Here is a 20,150-nt window from a genome sequence, read left to right on the forward strand (position 1 = left end):
TGAAGCTCATCAGTTGTTGGGTTTGATGTGGTAGAATTTATCCACACGACTCACCAGAGGTCCTCACATTTTTGGCTAATTATTCATTTAGTGGGTAGCTTGTCTATTGGCGTTGACGCCACGCTATCTAGTAACTTTGTCAATGTAAAAAATCTGCAGATCCAATCTCCTGGAGGCCTTCAATAGAGGCAAGGTGTATGTTCCTGGGGTGAGAGTGTTTTGCAACTGGCATTTGGGTTGTCTGTACTATATTGAAGAAAAATACTGTAAATTAGGTGCGTGCTAGGAGGGATATGCTCCCCTCTATTTCAAATGGTAACTCACTCTAGTTTTCTAGATACGTAGTTTTTAATATACATCTAGATAAAAACTATGGTAAAATTTTTACTGTCCTTTCTAAAAAATATACCTCTAGATATACGTTACGCCTAGGTACATACATAATAAAAGCTATGTATCTATTAAAGCAAGGACAACTTCAATCTGAAAGAGAGAAAGTGTAATTATTGGCCATGTCTGCATCAAAAGAAATTTAGCTTATGCTGAAATATTATGAGAGAAAAACACTATTTTATGGCTGAAAAGTAGCTCAAGTGAACACGGTGTATATGTATTTCATGAAACAGCTAGCTAGCATCCAACATCCCTCATTCAATTTTCTGTGCAGAACATTGGAATTAATAAAGTGGGCATGAGCGAGGCGGCCGGACCGGTGTGGTCAAATTTCGTGACTGTCGGCATCAGCTAGCATGCATCAGTAGTACATGTGTGTATGACCGCAATGAGAAGCCAGTTATTACTACACTAGCATTTTCATTGTGCATTGTGACCGCAGAAAAATAGAATTGGTGGAATATCCACTGTATTGCAGTTGGATATCATGAGCTGATTACATGGGGTACATAGGATTAAAACCCCATGTGGATAGACAATACAAGTATTATTTCTATTTACTCTAACATCGCCCCCACAGTTACAGCTGTAGCGCTACAAACGGTGAGACTGGAGAAGAAGCTGACAAGCTAATATCCCCCGACGGTCAGATAATAACGGTTGATGCATCACATATTCTAGGGCCAGAGAAGAAGCCGATGAGTCCTCGTACAATGTGGTAGCCCTTTGTGCCGACGTCGAGGTAGCTGAGCGTGAGTGCGGAGGAGCTGTGGTCAAGGATGTCATGCTAGAGCCATGGTCAATGTAGCAGTCGAGGTAGCCAATGTCGTCACCTAAATTACACCGATAGTCTTTAAACTAGTATGCTATTCTTATTAATTATCTGGACATATACAAACTACGAAATTGTAGATCTAGATCCCTAAATTATTAAAGTGCTCTCCAATCAAGTACAAACTAAAGTAGCCATGTCTTTGCAAATTAGCCGGTGTGACGATTCACCACGGAGAACCAAAGTGTGGGGTCCACATCCCATAATTATTCCTAGATATAGTTACTCAGCAACCACTTGTTATATATACTCTATCTGTCCAAGAAAGAATGTAATTCTAGTATAGTGTCATGTTTTAGTATTTTAAGTTTAACCGATTATAGATAAAAAAATATTAATAGTTATGATATCAAATAAATATCATTAGATTATTAATTATAAAATGTATTTTCATAATAAATTGATTTTGAAACCATAAGTGTAAATATTATTCACCAGAAACTTGTTCAAACATAATTCATGCACGTAATTCATAGTTGCATTCTTTTTGAGCTAGAGGGAGTAACTTTTGAGCTATCGATGGAATGAACGTGAATAATTCCACGTGCGCTTATAATCTCCGCTTATATACTTAAAGGCTGTTCGGCTAAACTAAAAAATAAACAAAAATACTGTTCCGACTAAATTATTGCGAAAGAAAAAAACTGTTTTAACTAACAGATACTGTTCATATAAACAGTATCCGTGTGAGTGGGCTGGCCAGCACCAGCCCAGCCAGCCACCCGAACATGCGGTTACATGATGTGGTATCATCTCCATGGACTGGTCCCATCTGGATGGATGGATGGATGGACCACAATAAAGTTGTTGGAGCTGGGCGCATCAAGGGGCCCTACACGGCTGTACGATGATGGCTACGGATGAAATGACCTGCCTGCCTGCCAAGCCGTGCCCAATAGGGTTTCACATGTGGCTAAAATTGTGTGCTCGCGTCACGTACCTACAGAACCAAGCAATGGGGGCCACGGCCATCTCCCTGCCTTGCCTCCTAAGACTGGCCACAATGTGGACTTTTGCCTGTGCCAAGGAAGAAGAGAGAGCGTTCAAGCACCGGTGCTCAGTTTCAAAACATCTTGGCATCGAGACATGTTCGTTCCACGATGTCTGAAATATAAAAAATTCAATCTTGAACTACGAGGAAGATGAGAGGAGCACGCCGTCTGCTGAAATGGAGGGGATGGATGGGGAGAAGGATGGGATTTTTTTTGGTGGGGTCCACAGTCAATCAAGCACGGGTGCCCATGCTGTGGCTATATTTAGAATCTTGGCATCTGTATGAGGTGGAAGAGAGAGAAATTTTCTAGCACCGGCAACATTGTGGCTAGTCTAAGAGAAAGTTGTGATAAGTCACTCCGGACTCAGCGGCGTTGGATGCGTAGTCCTTTGATCAACACTCCAATTAACCAATGACATGCATTCCAATGCGCCTGATCGAAAGCAAAGCCAGCCTCGGGTCGTTCTATCGCTCAGTCCGACAAGCAAAGGGATGGAGGAGATCTATTACATAGCATCATCATGCATATATATGCATCGATCACAATTCACACACGCACAACATATATGTAATAATACATATACATACCATGTTTATGAGACATAGTATCATGGTACAGAACCAAAACACACACACACACACACACACACACACACACACACACACACACACACACACATATATATATATATATATATATATATATATATATATATATATATATATATATATATATATATATGAGTTACGATAATTACTATGTTATTTTACGAGATTATAGTAACTCCTTACTAAGTGGTTTAATATAACGTTATGGTAAATATCCCCATGTGTTATAGTAACCCAACTATCGTAAATATGTATTTATATTATGGTAAATTAGTATATAAAATTATAGTAAATGGAGGTGGCTACAGAATAACTTATTTTGTAGCCGGCTACTGAATAGCCTCTCCCTATATATAGAACTATATATATATATATATATATATATATATATATATATATATATATATATATATATATATATATATATATATATATATATAATTTCTTGGCTCCAATCTGCATATACTATATAGTGTGTGTGTGTATATATGACCACCGCAGCATCAGAGGGTGCACCCTGTGAACAATACTTTCAATTCATTATCAACAGGTGATGATACGGTGCTTGAGGAGCCGTTGTGGTTGTATAGTGGTTTAGATCTTTATTGTTGAGTGTAGCAGTTTAGAGTTGTGAAACGGTGTGAGTTGAGGTCTTAATCCAACCATTCGCTCTCTATATAGTATTTTTTTGACACTCTGTTACGTTGTAATACCCAGTCTAGGTTTCTTCTTATTTTTAATATAATCGGTAGTTCTCTGCCTTATTTTTTTAAAAAAAAATATTCATCACCACTAACAAATATAACCAATGACAACAAACCAACATGTACCCCATGTGCATACACCGTTGGACTACATATGCATCCTAATAAATGTGCATCCAATGGTGATGCACATGGGGAGCACATGTCCTTAAGGGCAAATTTGCATAGAGTTCTCTTTTACTGCAAACGCATCCAATGTGCATCCAATGGTGATGCACAGGAGCACATGCCCTTAGCAGCACGTGGTGTTGTTCCGCCGATTGCACCTACATATACACGTTATTTTTGTTTAATATAGGTTATCCATGATCAGATACACATGAGCAGCTTCGTTGAAAAACTCACTCAAATTAAACCGGTCATTCCACCGGTCGTCGTTGGGGTCGAAGTCCAGGTCTTCCAGGGCAAGACCGTCGACGTCGAATGTGGTCACGACGCCGGCAGTAACATCTCCTCGTCGACACCCCACGGGTATGGGCTGGTGGTCGACGTAGCGGCGCCGTTGCTCCCGATCGTCGCCGCCCCGGCGAGAGCGCCCCCGGCGGCTGCAGCACCGTCGCCACCACCCACGCTGATGAGCTGCTTCTTGCTGTGGTGCATGTTCCAGTGGTTCTGTTGTAGCCCGTCTGCTCGGGGAGCTCGGTGGTGATGGCGGACCATTTGTTGCCCAGCTCGGAGAGTCGGAGTGGAGCCGGACGATGACGGTGTCCACCTCGTCGGTGAATGTCCCAAGCTTGACATCGCGACGGAGGTAACAGTGGCAGCGGAGACGACAACTGTGGCTGCACTGGTTGAGGCCGACTTGCATGATGATGCCACGCAGGAAAGTTATTTTGCGAAGGACATGTGCCTCCGTGTGCATGCACCGTGAGATGCACTGTCCTACATGCGCCATATCGCTGAAAATTTATTTAACTTTTTGGGTATCTTAACGACCTCAAATTAACAAACAAAAAACTAGAGAGATGTAAATCTTTTCGAGAGCTATAATTTTTATATAAAAATCATCTTCATCCGAGATCTTGTGAAAAAGATACGATTTTTCTAAGGTTGCATCTTGCCGCACCAGTCTGGTTGGCATGGCGCTAAAATGCTGCATCGCCAACGGGAGTGGCACGGCCAGCTGGCAATCGCTGTCCACTATGGCAGATCGTGTCGCGCAGATGCATGTGGCGCGGTAGCATGTTTTGGTTGCGCCAGGGACATATACACGACCAAACCGGTTAGATTCGAAAATAAAAAAGCATGTTAATAATTGTATTAGAAAAATCTTAAAATTAAAAATTAAAAAGCATGTCAATAATTGTTTTAGAAAAAGCTGAAGAGTCCTTGCGATGTGAACATCACGCGTGGTACGTTTAGAGCCTTATATAGTTACAGATCACCTATAATGCAGGGGAACAAGAGGAGAGGACAGGGGATCTAGAACAATGGTTGGTGACCGGGGCAACAAACCTTAGCACAAAGGGGAAGAAAGCCGCTGCTGTTTTAGTCGGACGGCTAACGCCGATTTTTTCGTTGGAAGCTGAAATGTACTTGTCGGTGCAGAAAATGACTAACACGTAAATATTTGTAGTTTTGACGTACGTTGTGATCGGATGTGGCCTAGCACTCAATGACACAGGGTTTATACTGGTTCAGGCAACGTGCCCTACGTCCAGTTTGAGTCGGTCGATGACTTTATTCCTGAGCCCAGGTGCTCGAAGTTTGCTGTGAGGTTACAAACGAGAGGGAGAAAGATGTGGGGTGCAAGAGGTCTGATCGGACTCCAGACCGAAGGGCTGAGAGTGACGGGAGTTTCTACATGCGTTAAGTATTCGAGCGTGTGCTCTGTCTAGCTTTAGAGTGTCTAAAGCTAATAGAGGGTGAATCGATCGTTTGTTGTTCGGATCATCGGAGAGTCGTTGGAGTTGTCGTCGATCATCTAAAATCGACCCTCTTCGTTGGGAGAGAGCGCATCCTCTTTTATAGATGAAGGGGACGGTCTTACAAGCGAGAAAGAGAGAGAGTACGTATGCTACTAGGTTTTATTGCCCATACCGTTGGGTACAAGATAATAGTAGGCGTCCACAATACTATTTATGTCAGACGCATGTGGGAGGTTTTTACCGCATTCACCATGTATGGCAAATGACGGCCCACAACACTGTTGATGCTCAGAGGCATGTGGGGGGTCTTACCATGTTTGCCTGACATGGGAATTGATGGCACCCACAACACTATAGGGCAAACGTCAGCGCCCACAACACTGCTTGGGTTCTGACACGCTTGGAAGGTTGTAGGGCACCCTTCTGACATGCCCTGTCGGTACTGTCCTGCAGATGTACAGGATATGGTTCTTGGGATCACGGTTGACTTGAGCGTCCTGCCTTACATGCTCTGCCCGTTTCCTGGGTCCTCACCGAGCGGGCGTTCCTGGTCGGTTGGTCCCAGTCGGCTCCGACTGCACCAGTCAGAGAAGAGCTGTAAGCAGAGGTTTGGTGCATCCCCAGTCGGAGACGTGGGTCGGAGTCGGGAGCGGTGTTGGCCAGGCCTTCCGGTCGGAGAAGCGGGTCAGTGTTGGAAGCGAGTGTTGTTCCTCCTTGACCAGGCCTTCCGATCGGAGAGGCGGGCCAGAGTCGGAAGTGAGCGTTGTTCCTCCTTGGCCAGGCCTTCTGGTCAGAGAGGCGGGCCGGAGTCGGAAGCGAGGTCTTTCGGTCGGAGAGGCGGGCCAGAGTCGAAAGCGAGCGTCGTTCCTTCTGGTCAGGCCTTCTGGTCGGAGAGGCGGGCCGGAGTCAGAAGCGAGCACAGTTCCTCCTTGGATAGGCCGGAGTCAGAGATTGGATTGCCCTTCTGGCCATTCGTTAGGTATTTGGGCTAGCCCAGGAGTTGCGCGTCGTTCGCAGTGTCGTCTGCTGGGCCAAGCTTTTGCTGGGAAGCAGGTCCATGAGGGACCCCGGGTTTATGAACCCAATAGTACTGTTGTAAACTGGAAGGACATTTTGTCTTTACGCATGCCTCAACGTCAAAATAGACCAGGCACCACATTCTAGGATATGGTGTTTGGTCTTCCATGTCCATAAGGTGGAGGTGGTGCCTACCTCTACATTAGTGTCCCCATCAATGGTGGTCACCATATGGGTTATGCACGTCTATCGTCTCCATAGTACCATATGATGCTTGATGTAATTATATGTCCGCATTCGGCAGCAATGGAAATGAATTACCACTGCCGAGTAGATACAAAACGACAGTGATGATGAAGTACCTCCACCGGCTCCACTGACGCTCCGACGGTGATATTCACCAAGTATAAAATAGCGTGCAGGCGGGAGGGAAAATACTTCCACCCAAAATTTCCATTCTCTGCCCTCCCCTCAGGCAAAAAGTTCTCAAGTTTGAGATGCTCCTATCCTCCACTCGTTGTCGAGCTGCCCCTCCCCCCCTCCCCCGCACACTCTCCGCCATCCCTCGCGCTCATAGCACTATTCATCGATAGCAGAAGGGCTACTGGCAAATGGTGCTTTGAGCGCTAGGGATGGTAGAGAGCGGGCAGAGGGGGGAGGGGTTGCTCGACGACAAGGGAGGGGCAGGAGCATCTCGAACCTGAGGCCATGAGGCATCGACCTCGCCTCTCACTAGTTTTCCTCCCATCCATCGGCTCGAGCTTGTGGCACTCGCATCCAGCTACCCGCTCGTTGTCCCACACGATGAGCTCCGAGGTAATTAAAATTAGCTTTGGAATTGTGGATTTAATTTAAATTTCTCTTTGGAATGCTCTGGATGTTCTTGAATTATTGTCAAATTTGGGTTGTAGAAACTTAAGTAAATGTAGGTGGTATATTCTAGAACTATGTGTGGTCCGTTCATTACTTGTTGGTTGACAAAGAGAGTTCTTACATAGATTGGTTGTGCACCTACGCATTGTTTCTTATTAGAACCTATACAACCAAATTAGGATGATGTGCACTATGAACGAAGTAGTAGCGGCTGATGGTTGCTAGAATCATTACACTCTACCTAGAGTAAAACAACAAGGATGTTAGTGCATATCCATAGCAGGTGAAACAACTATTTCTGGGAAGAATCTTATAGCCATAGTATTGTGTAGGCGCCCATGGTTAGCGAACACAACGTCGGACAACCCATGGAGACAATTGGTGTCATAGATCGAGTAGAAGTTGTATCAATTTTACCAAAAGTTCGCCCTCAAGAGGCATATCAGGTGGTGGACCATGTTAGTTTCGTTACTATAAATGCATTATTTTAACATGGAGGTGAATGTGTCTAACTACATAATTAATTGTTTTGTAGGTTGGAGGTGCTGACATGCAAGTTGAGATGGGCTTCTTAAACCCAGCCAGTGATCGATGTTAGATGAATTGACAAAGGGCTTGTTGTTTAACAAATCATATATCCTTTGTACTTGTAGCCTACAAAATGCCTTGTAAGTTTGTTGCAAATGCCTCATTTTGTAGTCCATTGCATGTTTAATGGTTCAACCCAGCTATTTTTCATGGGGACACTATAAGTGCAACAACCATGTCCTTTTTAGATCGTCATAGAGGAATGCACTCTCACTATTTTTGACTCTCAGAGGAGACCACGAGAGAGCTAGCTTCTGCTCTTGCACATTGGCGAAATATTAGATTATTATTAGCTTTGATCATTATATGTCACTCTCATGATGAGCTTGTCAGATAGGTACTTTGAGAAGTACAATAAAAAGAGTAAATAAATATCAACCGCTTTGGAATTTTTTATTCATTGTACAAGAACTTGAGGCCTATTGGATCGCAACACAGCCCTTGGGCTGGATTAATGTGGTATGTCCTGCATTACATTAGCACCCTCATCCAAGATATATATGGCTACTCTGGCTCATAGCTTGTCCCCCCTTAGTCAATTGACAATCTAGCTAGCGACCTAATTTTGAGTCTATAGCAAATGCATGTCTTAATTGTGTTTCATGTGTTGTAGAAACTATGGATAAGTACAACGTTGTTGACCGATTATACTTGGGTTGCAATAACACCTTGGGAGTTTCATTATGGACCTAGTCGTAAACGATGGAGACCATTGTCGTATGTAATGAAGGTGCTAATGTTCTTCATCTTGTAATGCCGGTTTCTTTTTGGCGGATGGATTTGTTTTATGGAACTGTGTCCTGGAAGTGATGTATATGTTATGACATTGTGTATATGTATACGACTCGGGTCTGGTTTAATCAAAATAATATTTATATTATTATTAAAATTGATTCTAAAAAATGCAGTATCAGTGACGACCTGTCCAAATCATTGGTGATATGAAATCAACCGGCAGTGATAATAGTGAGAACACTGCCGAAAAAATGCCACAACGGTGGTGGTAGACAATACAACACCGACGGATCAAACACAAGTACGACAGTGATGGATAGACTTCAACGCCGCATAGTACACTAGACTATCGTTGATACCACCATCAATATCGTTGGATCAAATGGCGATCTGCTGTGCTAGTACCTATATCAAAGCCAGATCATAACCTAGACCAACGTTGATATCTCATTCATCGCCGCCGGATGGTATGTCCAACTGACGTTGTTGTCTCTGTCATCACCACTGGACCATATGCAACACCGGTGGTGGTACGTGACCAATTGCCACCGGATCGTGCACTGACATGGCGATCAAGGTAGCCGACAGCACCGCTGCATCATACGCTGGCCCGGTGGTGATGAACAATACCACCACTGGTCTTGCAACCGGCGGTGATCAGCTAGGCTATCACCAATGATGGCCAAAACTATCGGTGAAGGGAGATTTGGAACCGGTGGTGATGAACTTTTTGTAGTAGTGTGACAATAGAGAGGGAACGGAATAATCAAAATTAGGAAACTAATTTCTCACAAGCATATCAGGAAACACCTTGTGCATATGATTTAAAACAACACCTAAACTTGAATCCATCAAACAACTTGTCCCGTCTTCCACAACAATATACTAGCATCAATTAGCTCACTAATACATCAGCTTTCAATATCTTATTCTCAATATATTAAAGAACACACATATGCTTTCCATGTCAACTCCTACATACAAGCAACAACTTCATATATGGAACAATAGCTAATAAGATGGTGACTTAATCAACATATATGGCAAGAAAATACCGAATCAAAAGAGAGAACACCAAGATTTATGTGGAAACCCCTTATGGAAAAAACACGGGCGACAGTGAGGAGATTCTATTATGAGATGAAGAAAATATAAGAGGTGTGAGTCAACAAGTGTGGGGAGGCTCCACGGGTAGACTCGCTGCCCAGTGACCCTAGCCAGTTGCCCGGCTCCTCAACAAATATGCAATGAAATGCAACGAAGTTGTTATGCTGTCTAAAGGATTGAAAAATATTTTTTCTATAGCAAATACTCATCATACTAAGATTTGAATGGGCTCTAAAGCTTTCCTGGATCGGCTATTGGGAGGTTCCAAATCCTCCTTAGATCTCTCTCTCTCTTTAGTGGTGGATTTGGTAGATCAAAGCCTCTCCACTCCTCTCTCTACCCCAAGCTCTCAAGTACCCATGAACTCTCTTTATCCATCGTCCGTCCCTGAATTGCATGTTTTTTCAACTATCTTTATCCATCGATCGTCCCCGATTGCATTTTTTCCAAACAGAGGCAGTGTATAGCTTTAGCTTTTCCCAAGCAAAAAGGCAAAATAATAGTTTGCCATGGAGGCATCAAACCCTCACATGTTCATCCCTCAAATTTGACAACAAATGAGCCCCCATACTCCTAATCCTTGATCTGCCACTTCAGGCAAGACAAGGTATTGTATCACGATGCTACTACGAGATCGAGACATATGTATTCGGGGAGAAAGAGAAGGGGAAGAAGATGAATAGGTTCTGATTGGATTTAGACCTTATGACATTGCAATAGGAGTATAGTATACAATATATCTATTAGAGTTATGACTCCGGGGTGTCTCAAGGCGCCGATTAGTTGGCAGGCCACGCGACCGACAACTCATTGGGTTAACAATGGCCCGAGCGACCGAGGCCTAGCTAGGACGAGCACGCGGAACCAACGCCTAGGCCAGGGTCGGCCATGACCCCTTCTCCTGCCTTAGCCACGTGGAAGACGCGTGATCTCACCCCGTCACGACCTCTTGGCAGGATGGGAAGAGATTGAGCGTGGCTCAGTATGCTTACTCTGTCAAGAGCAGGCACACCGAACTGATCTCATAAGGACCGAGGGGACAATAGACACCACGGTCCGGTTAGACACCATCCCTGTGCCACGCCGCACCAACGAGACAGCACCACACAGCGGTGGCAACGGGTACGAAACCCACCGTCCGAATATGGACCGATAGGACGCACGTACGATCCCACCCACTACGGGATGGGATCCATGACAAGGGTCTTGACGTAGAGACCTTCCTGGCTGGTAGAGTGCCCCGACACCAATGATCGGGGTCGTGGCCCTCAGCCCCATGGAGCGACTAGGTGAACAATGACCCAGAGCGGTCACCTACTACGGGTACGACGCCCCAAGAAACCTAGAGACGACAACGAAGACCACGATGGATGCCGTGTTGCACAGGACAGCTGACGAACCATCATCATGGCTACAGTGCTGCCATGGCCAGCATAGTAGCACCACGTCAGACCCTACCGTAACGTGGCCACAAGACCATGAAGACAGCCACGCCCGGACAAGCATCAGAAGACGGTATAGCTTACAAGCCAAGTTAGCTAGGACCGCCCTCAGGCTCTCGACCCTTCGGTAGGGGGAACCTTTTCCTTGTAACGAGCCCTGGCCCCAAACTCTATATAAGGGCAGCCAGGGCTCCCGTCTTGGGACATCTTCATATTCTTCATCCTCTACCATTCCATCTATTCACCATAGCAGTAGGGCTCCCGGAGCTTCTCTTCGGGCTGCACCTCATCTAGCATAGGTTCTACCACCTCTTTCACCATTCTTGCACCCCCATTGTAAGAACTTCAGAGCATTCAAGTGAGGAACACGCACTCGATCTTCTCTGAGACTGGACGTAGGGCTCCGACCTGAACCAGTATAAATCCTCGTGTCTATTAGATGCTACCATCGTCTTCCTAAAACAGTACGATAATCGTATAAATTTACTAGTCCGGTTTACAAAACACCGACAATATCTATTATCAACGAATGACGGTAAAAACAAAAATTCCATGTAGTTGACAAAAGCATCTCCTTTATTACCTTACATCACAAAAAAAAGTACGTGGCCAAATTAGGCCCCTCAAAATTGTGGGAGAAATTCAATTAATGACATAATCCATCTTGGATAGGGGGCACGAAAGGCCTTAAACCAGCCACGTTTGATCCTAGGCTGGGATAACTACCACCATCAACCAAACCAACATACATGAAAGGAACGTATATAAATATATAATAAAATTAAATAAACAAATAATGTTGCCTATTAAGTTAGCTGAAACAACAACAATAAAGAAAAGTCAGCAAGGATCTTTTTGTGGATGGAAAGTTTTATTGTTTGTAGCCAAATTCCCTGTTATGGTCCCACTCCCACATCATCAAAATGAAAAGGAGCTAGCATGTTGCACGGTTAAGGCAAATTTAGCTCTGGTATCTGCAGTGGCGGAGCTCGGACACTTTTACACAGGGACCAGCCGGCCAGGCCATATTAATATTTTCTTGTCAACTGTGTATAAAGAAAATAATTTTGTTGGATTTTATTTTTTTTATAGTTATTTGTGAGCTTGCTTTTTTTTTTAACATCCATAGGCTGGACTGTAATAGGGATTGTTGACTGTGTAACTCATGCAGAAACTGAAACAAAATTCTCTTTTTTATGAAAAAAATACATTGTAAACTGTGTGCAGAAAATCATTTTCAGACATACGAGCACCACGTGGTTGACGGGCCGGATGTTTCAAGGCCTACGTTGCTCAGTTGATTTGGGCTGCGTCCCTAAAAAAAAGACAACGGGGCCAATCTGCCATCAGAATATAACAACACCGTCGCCGCGTCCTTTTGAACATGTTATGCTTACATTCCTCGAACCGGTAATTATTGAAAACTGTTTTGCATTTTACAATCAATTTCTTCTCCAGCATGCCTTAGATCAGTTTCAGTGAAAGTTTCATTTGCATTAAATATGTTGCCACATAGATAGTTTTGATGGCATGACAACGTATTTAAGAAGGAGAAACTCTCTCGTCAACCCGCTATGAGTTATGAAATTAAAATGTCTACGAAACTCTAGAATGAAATTTTGCATTGAGAGTGGATCTAGCTTTATTTCATTGCATATGACGTGACAGTATTCGAAACGACATGGAACTATCCACTGAAAATGACCTTATATGACACGGGTATTAAAAGGTCCGTGGATTACTAAAATGGTTTATCTCTACACACTCCTTAATCCACACACCATTAAGGCAGTTAGCAAAGATGTTATGTCGGCAATAAATAAATAAATAAATGTAATAAGAAGAAGAAAAGAGAGAGAGATCAATAGAGGCATGCAGTGCGTGCCTAGCATGTTGTGCTGTATAATAGGAAGCAAATGATGCGTTTCTCGGTGAGCAGAGCAGCTGGATCGCCCGGCCATGAACACGACAGAATTTGACCAATCGCAAAACCTATATATCGTACGTGCGCGCAACAACGAACTCGAGACGAGCTGTGCAGGTATTCCACTCCAGCCCCCTCCCTCTCATCTCATCAACGTGCTGCCCAACACAACACGTCGTACCGGCCGGCCGGGCAATCCCGCTACCTAACCTAACTGCTGCTGCTTTATAAACGACGTCAACCCGCTCGTCTGGTCTGGCCAGCACAGTGCAACACCCGTTGCATCCATCTCTATCGATCGACCAAGGGTCGTCGACCGGCCGGCCGGACGTACGGCCTACGGCGGCGACCTTGCTAGCTAGCTAGCTCTGTTCTATTCATTCATACATCACATTATAGTTCGTATATACCATGGCGTCGACAGCTCCGGCGATCGTGCTCGTCGCGGCATTGATCATGGCGGCAGCACACCTCGCGAGCGGCAGCGGCTATTACCAAGCCGCCGCGCCCTTCACGACGTCGGACTGGCAAGACGGTAGCGCCACCTTCTACGGCGACGATTCCGGCCTCGGCGCAGACTTCGGTACGTACTACGTTCCGCCTCTATATATTAGGGTTAATGGGATACATACCATTATAACTTTACCAATTTTGAAGCATATCATTACTATTTAAGAAACTATGCCACTGCCATTGCAACTCTGTAGATATTTGAGATACGCCATTATGTACGCTTGGAGATGACTTGGGCCTACTGTCAGACGTACAGAGGGGTAACGTATATCAGTATGGACAAGATTGCCCCCTTACTCTTCTCTCTTACACTCGCTGACACATGGAGCCCACTCGTCAGTCTCCCCCACCGTCTTCCTCCCTCTCTGTCTTCATCTCCGGCGGCAGCGCATTAGCCCCCTCCCTCTCCGTCTTCTCCATCTCCAACTTGGCGCCGCTCATGACGACTTCAGCACGCCGCAATCTCTACCCGCTCGCTCTGGTCACCAGGCAGCGGGGGCGCGACCTGCCTACCCACGCGCTCGCTTGGCGGCAGTGTAGAAGCGGCGCGGTGGCCTGCATGCCCACCCACGCACTCGCATCGCGGCAGTGCAGCAGCGGCGCGGTGGCCCGCCCGTGCGCTCGCCCGGCGGCAGCACAGCGGCTCGCACGAGCACGTGCGCTTGCCGCCCATGGGGGCTGGGGGCTGGGCTCCGGCTAGCCGGACAGGGGCAGGCGCCCTGCGGCCGGCGGTACGACGCGCTGGGCCCGCAGTGGCGCTGCGCCGGCCTGCAAGTGGGATGCGGTGGAGGTGGGGGTCGGGCAGGGCGGTGCGCACGGCTAGCGGCGGCGCTATCCAAGGTTGCGTGGCGCCGCTGCTAGGGACGGCGGCGGCTCAGCTGCAGCAAGGGAGTGGTGGAGGCTGGAGGCACGCTGGTCGGCAAGGACGCAGTGGCTTGCGGCGCAAAGCGGAGGGTGCGGCCTGGAACGAGGAAGAAAGTGGATGGGAGAGGGATGACACGTGGGCCCGATATGTCATTGAGTTGGACAGAGGGACACTAGCAGGGGCAAAAGTGTCCATATGAAAGTATGTTAGCTTTAGGATGCTTGAAAGTGGGCCTAATATGCCTTCAGGTGTACATAATGGCGTATTTCAAAATAAGAAACAATTGTAGTGGCACTGGTATAGTTACTTGAATAGTAATGGTGTGCTTCAAAAAATGGCAAAGTTATAATGGCACATATTTAATTAACCCATATTACTGCTTGGAGTATGCAAGTGTATGTGAAATAAAATAAATATATACACCGGCGGTTTCATTTATAAACTTGGGAGACATGCTCATTAAGGTTTCTAACTTCGGTTTTTTGAGTTCTGGGTCATTAAACTTGTCTCGGGCTACATCATTAATTTAGATGGTTTTGGACTTGCTCCACACACTGACATGGCATCAGACATATTGGGTCCATCTAGGTCCCAAACATAAAAAAAAAATTGCATATCTAGCTCCTTAAATTTGCTAAACGGGCTAGGGGTACCAAAATTTGCAAGTTGGTGCCATGTAGGTCCCTATATCTTCTAAAATTACACATCCGGCCATGTCTCCAAACTTGCTAATCGAGCCACATGAGATCCAAATTACTATTTGTCTATAAACCAACTGTGTGGTTGTTGATTGTGCACATAGCATGTGGACCCACACATCATCCCTCCTTCGTTCGAACAACGCTCATTGCCCTTAGTTTGGTGGTGTTCGTACAACACTATGCAACAAGACCTTGTCGACCCATGGATCCAGCCACCGCTAGAGCCGATAGCAAGGAGCCTGGCTTGCACATGGTCTGCCGCCATCGGGCCTGGGTCATGGTGGCCAATAGGGGCGGAGCTAGAGTAAATACGAGGAGGGTGTACCTTGCCTTGTGGGTGCAATGATATATGACATATGGGTGAAAATATGGTGAAAATTTGTTTCTTTCCACTGTGTTTTTAATTTTCCGGCGGCACCCAACACTTTGAATATAGCTCCGCCCATGGTGGCCAAGCTTAGTCGTAGGTGTGTGGAGGGTAGGAGAGAGCGTGCAGAGGCTAGTGACACGCCATGTAGTGTTGTTTATGCTGCTTGGAGGCAATCTTGCAGTTGTTGGTAGTAGGCTATTGTTGGTGCTAGTGATCGTGCTGCAGTGGTGCAAGATCTAGAGAGTGGCAGACGGCGGTGGCATGGGAGGATGTCGAGAAAGAGACGAGAGAACGGAACAACATGTGAACCCCACATGCCAGGTGCACAGTCAGCAACCGACGCACAAGCGGTTTATCATAAACAACAATAACTTGGATGTCGTGTGGTCCAATTAGCAAGTTTGGGGATTTGTATTTACAAATTTTGTAGGTTAGGAACCTAGATATATATACAAGTTTAGGTACCTCGTATGGCCCGTTTAGCAAGTTTAAGGAGCAAGATATGCAATTGTAAAACATACAGACCTAGATGGCACCTTCGTATACAAGTTTAAGTACTGGACCAACGTGTCAGGTTCACGTTAGCGCTAAGTTAGCATGCCGGAAAAAAATTAGATGCAGCCGGCATGTACGGACACAGGGTATGTTGACACGTGTCCACTCAGCCTAATCATATGTTGACACGTGTCCACCCATCCCACGTGCTTCTCTCGATCCAGCGTGCGCATCATATGGCCCCGTTCGGCTCGCTGAAACTTGGCTGAAAAACACTGTTCTGACTGAAATGTTGTGAGAGAAAAACACCATTCCGTCTGAAAAAAAAGCCAAACAAATCGAATATAAGGTAAGCCAAATGGGGCCAAAGCGCATTATCACCTGGCCGTGCGATTAACTGCTGGGACATGTGTCTCTCATCCGCGCTGGGCCTGCACGCTGCATCGGTACATGCCACTTCACCGTGTGGAACGAGTCTGAAGCCCATTTGAACTAGTGCTAGAACCCGAGACAAGTTTGACACATGAAAAAAAAAACTTTAGGATCTAAATGCCGCCTCCGGTTTAGGGACCAATGGCGTATTTTACTATGCATGTATTTGCTTGTGCCTTTGCATGCAAATGATAATTGGAACGCATGCATGCATGCAGGCGGCGCGTGCGGGTACGGCGCCAACGACATCCAGTCGCTCTACTCGACGAGCACGGCGGCGCTGAGCACGACGCTGTTCGCGAGCGGCAGCGGGTGCGGGCAGTGCTACGAGCTGCGGTGCGTCAACTCCCGGTGGTGCAACCCGGGTTCGCCGTCCGTCGTGGTCACCGGCACCAACCTCTGCCCGCCCAACTGGAACCTCCCCAGCGACAACGGCGGGTGGTGCAACCCGCCGCGGCAGCACTTCGACATGGCGCCCCCGTCGTTCCTGATCCTCGCGCCGCGTGTGGCGGGCATCGTTCCCGTGCAGTTCCGCCGGGTGCCGTGCCAGCGCTCCGGCGGGATCAGGTTCTACGTGCAGGGTAACTACTACTGGCTCCTGCTGTACGTCATGAACGTCGGCGGCAGCGGCGACGTCGGCGACCTGGCCGTCAAGAGGGCCGGCGAGCCGGACTGCAGCTACGTGCCCGCGTCGCGCAACTGGGGCATCACGTACCAGGTGTTCGCCGTGCTCGGCAACGCGAAGGGCCTCGTCGTCAGGATGACCTGCTACAGCTCGCCGCGGAAGACCATCGTCGTCGACGACGCCATCCCCACCTGGTGGTCCACTGGACTCTCCTACCAGGGATCCAACAACTTCTATTGATTATTGTATTCCTTCTCCAATCATGTATCACAGATTGATCATCGATCCACGATGGATCGATATGCATGATCCTTATACATTAATTTCAGTTGTTTTCGCTTCCTGGATGTTCGCTTTTATTTGGGTTTCATATATAGCTAGGATCTATCCATGCATGGTGCTAATTGGTCTTATTCAGTTCCAATTGAATTGAGTATGTGTTTTTTTTTTGTAAAAAGAACAATCTTTTGCCTCGATCAATGTACCTTATGGTTATGAATACAGTATATTATATATATCCATCCTCCCTGAAATGTGTTTATTTTCTGATATCATTGCACCTGATCAGAGCAGCAATTTGTTGTAAAATCGACGCGTCCCCCATGTTGGCAGGTTCAGTCGTTAGCACAAGGCAACCGGAGTTCGTGCCAACAACGACGACGACGTTTAACCTTTGATGAACAATATAAACGTCTACTCCTATATATATATATATATATATATAACTTGTAATATATAAAAAAAGGATACTTTAAAAAACGGCCGGCCATTTTTTAGGTGACCTGTATGGCAACCTTCTTCTCCGGCGCCAATGGCTCCCTCTCCCTCGCCCTCCACCTCTCTGGTGCCCCTCCTCCTCTCTGGCGTCCCTCGTCCCCTAGCGTGTTCCCGGCGGCCTCCTTCTCCCCATCCCGTCGCCGCCATGGCCTCCTTCTCCCCTAGCTCCACTGCCGCGTGGCCTCTTCCACCGCCGCTAGGGCCCCTAAACCACCCTCTAGATCCCAACCGTCTGGCCGGCCTTCCTCCCCCAAACCTTCCCTTCTAATAAGTTCGCCGAAGTTGGGAAAGATGAGAGAGAGATAGGAGAAGCTCGCTGGAACCCTAACTCACAGATCCAGGAGGAGGAGGAACCCACCTACCTCGCGCGGCACCGCCGAAGGGGAGGGAGGGAGAAGCCGCGTGCACGTCGGGCGTGTCATGGAGGAGCCGCATCGGGCGCGTAGGGAGGAGCCGCTACCGGAGGGGAGAGAGGGAGAAGCTACGTGGGGAGGAGTCGGGCGTGGGCGCAGTGAGATGGGGGAGGGAGACGAGGGAGACGGCTGTTCACTAACGCTTAAAAACAGATGGCCGTAATAAAGTCATTACCATAAAAAAAACCTCACCAAACATTTATTTATATATACGCCATTTATTTCATGGCTCTAGCTAGCTAAACTGCATAGCATGTCTGCAAGGCTGTTATCTACGACAATGGGTATGGTAGGAGAATCCTGTAAGCCTTTAAACAAATAAGTATAAGAAAAAAAACCCCGTAGAACATCCACTGCTACTAACAGGCCAAATAACACTGCAGTTCCAAAACCGTCTTCACGGTCGGTAACCGGCGGTGTGTGTGTGATCGGCAAGGGTACCAAGTGCTAGCAAAAAGAGGGGATAAAAGGGAATACTATAAAAGAGCGAGTTTGTATGAGAGGGCTCTCAATCTTTAGTAACCGCCCAATCTAGCTGTCGCCTTATACGAGCCTTTCGTCATCCGAGATCTTACTCTCCCTCTTTAATAATTGTTCCATCTAAACGTCGTCTTATACGAGCCTTCCATCCTCCGACATCTTACATCCCACGCCCCTCACGTGTAATCCCACCCAACCACGTTTCAAGCAACCAAATTGCAATCCCATGTCTCGACTCCCCCTCGGTCACGTAACCACGCCAGCACAACGATCTGGGGCTCCTTCATGGACACGCTACCCACTCCACTACCCAGCCATCATGCATGGCCTTTCTCCTATTGTTGGCCTCCTAGAAGCACACGTCGTTCACACGTATAATCCCACGCCACGTCACGTGTTCACAAATTAATGTTAAAACTTACAAAATATAAGAAAAATTAAAATCATATATAATTACAGTGCCAGAAATGAAATATTAACATTAATGATCAAACTTAGAAAAGATATTAAAAAAAAACAAAAACATCCCGTAACGAAGCACGTGCATTTTTACTATTACAGAACAGACACATCCCCGTGCGCTTGATATATGTGGAAAGAGATCGTATTCTATTGTTGTGTGTATATATATTAGATCATGCATGGAAGAATTCAAGCATAACTTTTTCCCCTTCACTAAATGGCTTGATTTCAAAAGGCTATTGGCTAAAATAAAAAAAGTATTGTCATATTCATCTATTAATAAGGATTTTTTTAAACACGTGCACGTCGCAAACTGTCAAATAAAGGCTTTTTAAGACGGGACTCTTTTGGCTACTGCAAAACAAAAAAGTTTAACAAAAATATAATTGTTTACAGTTAAAACAATTAAAATTGAGATATATATATTCCCTGATTTTCCAACTAAATTGGACCTTATTTACATTATAGACATGAAACTTTTTGTTTTCACAGAATATTCAAAAGAATTGGTAACATGCTAGGTTCAATCCAGAACTATATGAGCTCAAATATAAGAACTGATTTCTTAAAACTTCTTTGTTAAACCTTTAGTATAAAACAAAATTTTTCTTATAAATACGTGCGGGCATCTTCGCTAGTTTTTTTTAAAGGGCCACTTGATCCAGCCTTCTTTGGAGGTAATTATAGGAACCGTGGATTGAGCCCTGGCTGGCCAGCTCCCACCCTTGGGGCTTAACCGCCTGCCCTATTAGCAGTTCCTTTCTGATTATATCCCTAAAAATAATTAACCTGAGGTAAACAGGTGAAGAGAAAAAAATCGCATGCAGCGTTCGTGTTGGATTGTTTCTGCTTATTCTCTCTCACAGACCAC

The 20,150-nt window shown here is 45.9% G+C and overlaps 1 protein-coding gene across 1 annotated transcript; it reads left to right on the forward strand.

The window, feature by feature from the left end:
* Window positions 1-13,557: 13,557 nt before the first annotated feature.
* Window positions 13,558-17,387, forward strand: LOC136519775 (expansin-A17-like). Its single transcript, XM_066513143.1, has 2 exons — window positions 13,558-13,729; window positions 16,741-17,387. Exons 1-2 carry the CDS (start codon window positions 13,558-13,560, stop codon window positions 17,385-17,387), a joined length of 819 nt encoding a protein of 272 aa, XP_066369240.1.
* The last annotated feature ends 2,763 nt before the right edge of the window (window positions 17,388-20,150 follow it).

The sequence above is a fragment of the Miscanthus floridulus genome, chromosome 18 (genome assembly GCF_019320115.1).
Source record: "Miscanthus floridulus cultivar M001 chromosome 18, ASM1932011v1, whole genome shotgun sequence".
NCBI lineage: Eukaryota > Viridiplantae > Streptophyta > Magnoliopsida > Poales > Poaceae > Miscanthus > Miscanthus floridulus.